Source organism: Pristiophorus japonicus, chromosome 13 (assembly GCF_044704955.1).
Source record: "Pristiophorus japonicus isolate sPriJap1 chromosome 13, sPriJap1.hap1, whole genome shotgun sequence".
In the NCBI taxonomy this organism is placed as follows: Eukaryota; Metazoa; Chordata; class Chondrichthyes; family Pristiophoridae; genus Pristiophorus; species Pristiophorus japonicus.
This window is the reverse complement of record NC_091989.1, coordinates 9,867,593-9,876,947: the sequence shown is the minus strand read 5'-3', so window position 1 is coordinate 9,876,947 and position 9,355 is coordinate 9,867,593. Positions and strand designations below refer to the sequence as shown.

Sequence of the window (9,355 nt, the reverse complement as noted above, 5' to 3'; positions counted from 1 at the left end):
GAAATGTGGTGACGTTCCACACACGGTGCGCAGGGAGTGGTGAGGTAGCGGGGAATGCGGTGACGTTACACACATCGGTGCGCAGGGAGCGGTGACGTGCGGTGATCCTGGGCGGCCGGTGGAGTGCCGAGGGTCCGAGCGATGGGCAAGGCGGCGTTCCTCACTCCCAAGGCCATCGCCAACCGCATCAAGTCCAAGGGCCTGCAGAAGCTGCGATGGTACTGCCAGATGTGCCAGAAGCAGTGCCGGGACGAGGTGAGCGTGGGCTGCATGGGAGGCGGCCGGGCCGGCCGGCCTCGGGCTGCCCGGCGGACAATAACTTGCATTTATATAGCGCCTTTCACCGCCTCAGGACGGCCCAAAGCTCCTTACAGCCAATGAAGTACTTTTTGGAGTGTGTTCACTGTTGTAATGTGGGAAACATGGCAGGTAATTTGCGCACAGCAAGCTCCCACACACAGCAATGTGATAATGACCAGATAATCTCCTTCTAGTGATGTTGGTTGAGGGATAAATATTGGCCCCAGGACACCGGGGATAACTCCCCTGCTCTTCTTCAAAATAGCGCCGTGGGATCTTTTACATCCACCTGAGAGGGCAGACGGGGCCTCGGTTTAACGTCGCCTCTGAAAGACGGCACCTCCGACAGTGCAGCGCTCCCTCAGCACCGCACTGGGAGCGTCAGCCGGGATTTACGTGTTTCCGTCTCTGGAGTGGGACTTGAACCCACAACCTCCGAGGCGAGGGTGCTACCCACTGAGCCACGGCTGACCACATAATCTGTTTTTTAAGCCGCCTTTCGTATGGGAGTAACAAAGCAAATCAAATGTCAGTATCTTAGTCTGATATCCAGACCAAAGCTCCCGGTGTAACGGCGTGGATATCTTGTAGGCTGCCTGTCAATTCCCTCTGAGGGCAGTGCTCGATGATGTGCTCCAGGGTCTGATTAGGAGCTCCACAGTCGCACGATGGGAATGCTTTAATCTTCCACCTACAGAGAAGGTGGCAGCATCTAATTGAGGTTCACCAGGTTGATTCCGGAGATGAGGGGGTTGACTTATGAGCAAAGGTTGAGTAGGCTGGGCCTATACTCTATGGAGTTCAGAAGAATGAGAGGTGATCTTATCGAAACATGTAAGATAATGAGGGGGCTCGACAAGGTGGATGCAGAGAGGATATTTCCACTCATAGGGGAAACTAAAACTAGGGGACATCGTCTCAGAATAAGGGGCTGCCCATTTAAAACTGAGATGAGGAGTTTCTCCTCTCAGAGTGTTGTAAATCTGTGGAATTCTCTGCCCCAGAGAGCTGTGGAGGCTGGGTCATTGAATATATTTAAGGTGGCGATGGACAGATTTTTGAGCGACAAGGTAATAAAGGGTTATGGGGAGCAGACAGAGAAGTGGAACTGAGTCCGTGATCAGATTAGCCATGATTTTATTAAATGGCGGAGCAGGCTTGAGGGGCCAGGTGGCCTACTCCTGCTCTTATTTCTTATGTTCTTATGTACTGTGACCGGTTCTGAGGTGGTTGATGGTTGTCCTCTGTTTGCGAGGGAGGTTTGATCCTACAGGTTGTACTGTGCGGTCCTCGATAAGGAATCCATTCCGTATGCCGCAGTTGTTCCAAGCATTTTGACATCTGTTTTTAGTGATGTTGATTGAGGGATAAATATTGGCCCAGGACACGGGGGATAACTCCCCTGCTCTTATTCGAAATAGTACCATGGGATCTTTTACGTCCACCTGAGAGGGCAGACATGATCTCGGTTTAACATATAATTGAAAGACGGCCCCTCTGACAGTGCAGCACTCCCTCAGTACTGCTGTGGAGTGTCAGCCTAGATTTTTTGTGTTCAAGTATCTGGAGTGGGACTTGAATTCACAACCTTTAGCCTCAGGCGAGGGTGCGACCAACTGAGCCACAGCTGACACGTAGTAAAATGTCCCAAGGCGTTTCACAGAAGCATTATCAAATAAAATTTATCACTGAGCTGCATAAAGAGATATTAGGGCAGATGCTTGGTCAAAGAGGTAAATTTTAAGGAGCATCTTAAATGAGGAGAGAGGCGGAGAGGTTTAGGGAGGGAATTTCAGAGCTTCGGGCCTTGGCAGATGAAGGCACGGCCACTAATGGCGGTGTGATTAAAATCGGGGATGCATAAGAGGCCATTATTGGAGAAACGCAGGGATCTCGGGGGGTGGGGGGGTGATTGAGGCTGGAGAAGATTAGAGCTATCTATTTCCTGATACTACCAGGAAATATGTATCCTAATAATTGCTACACTCGATGCTTTTTGAAGGGTATTGGGCCAGGTAGACTTGAACAACTGATGACAACCGGCCTCATTTAGAAGCTGGATCCAGAAGCCTTAAGAAAGGGAAATTTCACTTAGTGATTTGTCCAGAAACATTGCCATCACTTTTTATTGAACTGTGCATGTTTGTTTTAATGGGGAACCTCACTTGTTCATCTCTAAAACTTCCGGGTTTCTTCAGAAATATTTATTTTTGATCAAAAGTAATAATTTTATTAATGTGTTAAATATCTGGTATGTTTAGAGAAATGCCATAAACTGGGACACCTAGTGGTGTCAGCTGTGAGACTCTCGCCTGTGAGTCAGAAGGTCATGTGTTTAAGCCCCACACCAGAGACTTGAGCATAAAAACCTAGGCTGACACTCCAGTGCGGTGCTGAGGGAGTGCTGCACTTGTCAGAGGTGCTGACTTTCAGATGAGACGTCAAACCAAGTCTGCTCTCTTAAGGTGGACGTAAAAGATCCCATGGTACTATTTTGAAGGGTCAGTTTTCCTGTCCAATATTTATACCTCAATCAACATCACAAAAACAGATTATCTGGTCATTATCACATTGCTGTTTGTGGGAGCTTGCTGTTCGCAAATTGGCTGCCGCGTTTCCCACAATGCAACAGTGACGACACTTGAAAAGGATTTCATTGGCTATAAAGTGCTATGAGACGTCCTGAGGTCGTGAAAGGCGCTATATTAATGGAAGTCTTTCTATAAATGCAATAAACCTGGCCTTAGGAATGCTGCAGCAAGCTCCCTCATTACCTCAACTCACTGGCACAGCCATATAAGTCAGGGATGCTTTGTGTTTGATCCCTGACCTGTGTCCAGTTAGTAGATGTCATGGTGTGGAAAGAGTGCTAAAATTGTTTTCGACATCTTTCGATCAGAAAGGGACAATAGCTGAAGATCGCGAACCATCAATTCTTGCTGGAAACTCTGTGCGTGTTTGGTGAGGACTGGTTTGACTTTGGTGGTGAGGACTGGTTTGACTTTGGTTGTGAAGACCCCATTGTTGAGTAGCTCGTCTTTGCTCATTGTCTAAAAGTTGACGAGTGGCTACCTGAATTAAGTACTGGAGGGCAGCCAGTGCCAGCAAGAATCGATACTTTCTAGAAAAGAGGAGAAAAGATTCGAAAGGGAAAATGAGAATGATGTAGTGTTTAAAAGTTTAACATTTTATCTTGGCTAGGATTTTATTGCTTGACTTCAAGCAATTAGGTTTTTAAGTAAGTTATTCCAAAATGGCTGAAATCACTTCAAAATGGCAACAACAAAGTCTAATGATATAAATATAAAGTCAATGATATGTTATTGCACAGATGAATACGTGGCTTGAGGAATAGTGCAAGAGGGAGGGATTCAAATTCCTGGGACATTGGAACCGGTTCTGGGGGAGGTGGGACCAGTACAAACCAGATGGTCTGCACCTGGGCAGGACCGGAACCAATGTTCGAGGGGGAATGTTTGCTAGTGCTGTTGGGGAGGGTTTAAACTACAATGGCAGGGGGATAGGAACCTATGCAGGGAAACAGAGGGAAGTAGAATGGGGGCAGAAGCAAAAGGTAGGAAGGCGAAAAACAAGAGTGGAGAGCAGGGCAAAAATCAAAAAGGGCCACATTACAACATAATTCTAAAAGGACAAAGAGTGTTAAAAAAACAAGCCTGAAGGCTCTGAGTCTCAATGCGAGGAGCATTCGTAATAAGGTGGATGAATTGACTGCGCAGATAGCTGTTAACGGATATGATGTAATTGGGATTACGGAGACATGGCTAAAGGGTAACCAAGGCTGGGAACTCAACATCCAGGGGTATTCAATATTCAGGAAGGATAGACAGGAAGGAAAAGAAGGTGGGGCAGCGTTACTGGTTAAAGAGGAGATTAACGCAATAGTAAGGAAGGACATTAGCGTGGATGATGTGGAATCTGTATGGGTAGAGCTGCGAAACACCAAAGGGTAGAAAACGTTAGTGGGAGTTGTGTACAGACCACCAAACAGTAGTAGTGAGGTTGGGGATGGCATCAAACAGGAAATTAGGGATAAGCAATAAGGGTATAGCAGTTATTATGGGTGACTTTAATCTACATATTGATTGGGCTAACCAAACTGGTAGCAATACTGTGGAGGAGTTGTTCCTGGAGTGTATAAGGAATGGTTTTCTAGACCAATATGTCGAGGAACCAACGAGAGAGCAGGCCATCCAAGACTGGGTCGTGTGTAATGAGAGAGGATCAATTAGCAATCTAGTCATGTGAGGCTCCTTGGGGAAGAGTGACCATAATATGGTAGAGTTACATAAGAACATAAGAATTAGGAACAGGAGTAGGCCATCTAGCCCCTCGAGCCTGCTCCGCCATTCAATAAGATCATGGCTGATCTGGCCGTGGACTCAGCTCCACTTACCCGCCCTCTCCCCGTAACCCTTAATTCCCTTATTGGTTAAAAATCTATCTATCTGTGACTTGAATACATTCAATGAGCTAGCCTCAACTGCTTCCTTGGGCAGAGAATTCCACAGATTCACAACCCTCTGGGAGAAGAAATTCCTTCTCAACTCGGTTTTAAATTGGCTCCCCGATATTTTGAGGCTGTGCCCCCTAGTTCTAGTCTCCCCTACCAGTGGAAACAACCTCTCTGCCTCTATCTTGTCTATCCCTTTCATGATTTTAAATGTTTCTTTAAGATCACCCCTCATCCTTCTGAACTCCACGAGTAAAGACCCAGTCTACTCAATAAATCATCATAAGGTGACCCCCTCATCTCTGGAATCAGCCTAGTGAATCGTCTCTGTACCCCCTCCAAAGCCAGTATATCCTTCCTTCAGTAAGGTGACCAAAACTGCACGCAGTACTCCAGGTGCGGCTTCACCAATACCCTGTACAGTTGCAGCAGGGCCTCCCTGCTTTTGTACTCCATCCCTCTCGCAATGAAGGCCAACATTCCATTGGCCTTCCTGATTACCTGCTGCACCTGCAAACTAACTTTTTGGGATTCGGGTGGCACGGTCCATCAGCCGGTCCAGGCAGCGGGCGGTCGAGGGGGTCGTTCAACCTGACTGCCTGCCTCTCTTCCGCTCTTACATCCGGTCCAGGGTGTCCTTGGAGATGGAGCACGCGGTGTCCACCGGTACGCTCGCGGCCTTCCGCGAGAGGTGGGCACCGGAGGGACTGGAGTGCATCATCACGCCCGGCAACCAAATTTTAATTTGATTTTACGTTTTAAAGTTAATTTGTTTTAATTGCCGGTGCTTTTAGTGTCCCCTTCCCTTTTATAGGGGGCACTGGGGAAAAATTGTGATTCTAGTGCCCAAAAAAAAAAAAAAAAGGGCCTTGTAAATGTCTGGAGTGTCACCCAGGTCGGGTGGCACCGTTTAATGTCTTTATGTTTTGCAGGTAAACTCAAAAGAGTTTCGGGTGGCACGGTTTAATGTTTTTTGTTTTGCAGATAAACTCCAAAAAGAGTTTCATGCACAAGGACCCCCAGGTCCCTCTGCACCTCAGCATGTTGTAATTTCTCCCCATTCAAATAATATTCCCTTTCACTTTTTTTTCCCCAAGGTGGATGACCTCACACTTTCAGACATTGTATTCCATCTGCCAAACCTTAGCCCATTCGCTTAACCTATCCAAATCTCTTTGCAGCCTCTCTGTGTCCTCTATACAACCTGCTTTCCCACTAATCTTAGTGTCATCTGCAAATTTTGTTACACTACACCCTGTCCCCTCTTCCAGGTCATCTATGTATATTGTAAACAGTTGTGGTCCCAGCACCGATCTCTGTGGCACACCACTAACCACCGATTTCCAACCCAAAAAGGACCCATTTATCCCGACTCTCTGCTTTCTGTTCGCCAGCCAATTCTCTATCCATGCTAATACATTTCCTCTGACTCCGCGTACCTTTATCTTCTGCAGTAACCTTTTGTGTGGCACCTTATCGAATGTCTTTTGGAAATCTAAATACACCACATCCATCGGTACACCTCTATCCACCATGCTCATTATATCCTCAAAGAATTCCAGTAAATTAGTTAAACATGATTTCCCCTTCATGAATCCATGTTGCGTCTGCTTGATTGCACTATTCCTATCGAGATGTCCCGCTATTTCTTCCTTAATGATAGTTTCAAGCATTTTCCCTACTACAGATGTTAAACTAACCGGCCTATAGTTACCTGCCTTTTGTCTGCCCCCTTTTTTAAACAGAGGCGTTACATTAGCTGCTTTCCAATCCGCTGGTACCTCCCCATAGTACAGAGAATTTTGGTAGATTATAATGAATGCATCTGCTATAACTTCCGCCATCTCTTTTAATACCCTGGGATGCATTTCATCAGGACCAGGGGACTTGTCTACCTTGAGTCCCATTAGCCTGTCCAGCACGACCCCCCTCGTGATAGTGATTGTCTCAAGGTCCTCCTTTCCCACATTCCTGTGACCAGCAATTTTTGGCATGGTTTTTGTGTCTTCCACTGTGAAGACCGAAGCAAAATAATTGTTTAAGGTCTCAGCCATTTCCACATTTCCCATTATTAAATCCCCCTTCTCATCTTCTAAGGGACCAATATTAAGATGGAGAATAACACAGTTAATTCAGAGACTAGGGTCCTGAACTTAAAGAAAGGAAATTTCGACGGTATGAGACGTGAATTGGCTATTATAGACTGGCGAATGATACTTAAAGGGTTGAAGGTGGATCGGCAACGGCAGACATTTAAAGATCACATGGATGAACTGCAACAATTGTATATCCCTGTGTGGCGTAAAAATGAAAAAGGAAGGTGGCTCAACCATGGCTAACAAGGGAAATGAGGGAACGTGTTAAATCCACGGAAGAGGCATAAAATTGGCCAGAAAAAGCAGCAAACCTGAGGACTCTGAATTCAGCAGAGGAGGAGCAAGGGTTTAATTAGGAGGGGGAAAATAGAGTATGAGAGTAAGCTTGCAGGGAACAAAAACTGACTGCAAAAGCTTCTACAGATATGTGAAGAGAAAAAGATTAGTGAAGACTAATGTAGGTCCCTTGCAGTCAGAATCAGGTGAATTCATAACAAGGAAATGGCAGACCAATTGAACAAATACTTTGGTTCAGTCTTCACTAAGGAAGACACGAAAAACCTCCCGAAAATACAAGAGGACCGAGGGTCTAGCGAGAAGGAGGAACTGAGGGAAATGGTATTAGGGAAATTGAAGGGACTGAAGGCCGATAAATCCCCAGGGCCTGATAGTCTGCATCCCAGAGTATTTAAGGAAGTGGCCCTAGAAATAGTAGATGCATTGGTGATCATTTTCCAACATTCCATGGACTCTGGATCAGTTTCTTTGATTGGAGGGTAGCTAATGTAATCCCACTTTTTAAAAAAGGAGGGAGAGAGAAAACAGAGAATTATAGACCGGTTAGCCTGACATCGATGGTTGGGAAAATGCTGGGGTCAGTTATTAAAGATGCAATAGCAGCGCATTTGGAAAGCAGTGACAGGTTAGGTCCAAGTCAGCATGGATTTATGAAAGGGAAATCATGTTTGAAAAATCTTCTAGAGTTTTTTGAGGATGTAACTAGTAGAGTGGATAAGGGAGAACCAGTAGATGTGGTGTATTTGGACTTTCAAAAGACTTTTGACAAGGTCCCACACAAGAGATTAATGTGCAAAATTAAGGCACATGGTATTGGGGGTAATGTATTGACGTGGATAGAGAACTGGTTGGCAGACAGGAAGCAAAGAGTGGGAATAAACGGGTCCTTTTCAGAATGGCAGGCAGTGACTAGTGGGGTGCCGCAGGATTCAGTGCTGGGACCCCAGCTATTTACAATATACATTAATGATTTAGACGAAGGAATTGAATGTAATATCTCCAAGTTTGCAGATGACACTAAGCTGTGCGAGCTGCGAGGAGGATGTTAAGAGGCTGCAGGGAGACTTGGACAGGTTAGGTGAATGAGCAAATGCATGGCAGATGCAGTATAATGTGGATAAATGTGAGGTTATCCACTTTGGTGGCAAAAACAGGAAGGCAGAATATTATCTGAATGGTGACCAGTTAGTAAAAGGGGAGGTACAACGAGACCTCGGTGTCATGCTACATCAGTCATTGAAGTTAGGCATGCAGGTACAGCAGACAGTAAAGAAAGCAAATGGCATGCTGGCCTTCATAGCGAGGGGATTTGAGTATAGGAGCAGGGAGGTCTTGCTGCAGTTGTACAGGGCCTTGGTGAGACCACACCTTGACTATTGTGCAGTTTTGGTCTCCTAATCTGAGGAAGGACATGCTTGCTAATGAGGGAGTGCAGCGAAGGTTCACCAGACTGATTCCGGGGATGGCAGGACTGACATATGAGGAAAGACTGGATCGGCTAGGCTTATACTCACTGGAATTTAGAGGAATGAGAGGAGATCTCATAGAAATGTATAAAATTCTGACGAGACTGGACAGGTTAGATGCAGGAAGAATGTTCCCGATGTTGGGGAAGTCCAGAACCAAGGGACACAGTCTTAAGGCTAAGGGGTAAGCCATTTAGGACCGAGATGAGGAGAAACTTTTTCACCCAGAGAGTTGTGAACCTGTGGAATTCTCTACCACAGAAAGTTGTTGAGTCCAGTTCGTTGGACATATTCAAAAGGGAGTTAGATGTGGCCCTTACGGCTAAAGGGATCAGGGGGTATGGAGAGAAGGCTGGGGTGGGGTACTGAGGTTGAATGATCAGTCATGATCATATTGAATGGCGGTGCAGGCTCGAAGAGCCGAATGGCCTACTCCTGCTCCTATTTCTTATGTTCCTATAGAAAGAATTTAGAATAGAGGGGGGGATGCAAAATGGGCAGTTTTGCACTTGCTGCCTGCTATACGCCCTGTCCAATATTCAGTTCCATTGAGCTCACTGGAACTGAATATCAGGTAGGACGTATAACTGGTCGCAGATGTTTTACATTCACGCCTAAGTCAAATCCTCCCCCCAAGTGTTTGAGTGAAACAGGAAGTGTAAGGACAATTGGGGTGAATGAGAGTTAAGTATCAGAATGTGGGATATCGATTAATGGGAGATGGC

General features: G+C 46.0%; 1 protein-coding gene across 1 annotated transcript in view; it reads left to right on the top strand.

Annotated features, from left to right (window-relative positions):
• Window positions 1–35: 35 nt before the first annotated feature.
• kin (Kin17 DNA and RNA binding protein) overlaps window positions 36–9,355 on the top strand; it is a 36,868-nt gene continuing 27,548 nt past the window's right edge. The window contains exon 1 of the mRNA XM_070897130.1: window positions 36–255. Within this exon, the coding sequence (XP_070753231.1) occupies window positions 142–255 (114 nt within the window). The 5' untranslated portion in view covers window positions 36–141. The remainder of the gene's footprint in view (window positions 256–9,355) is intronic.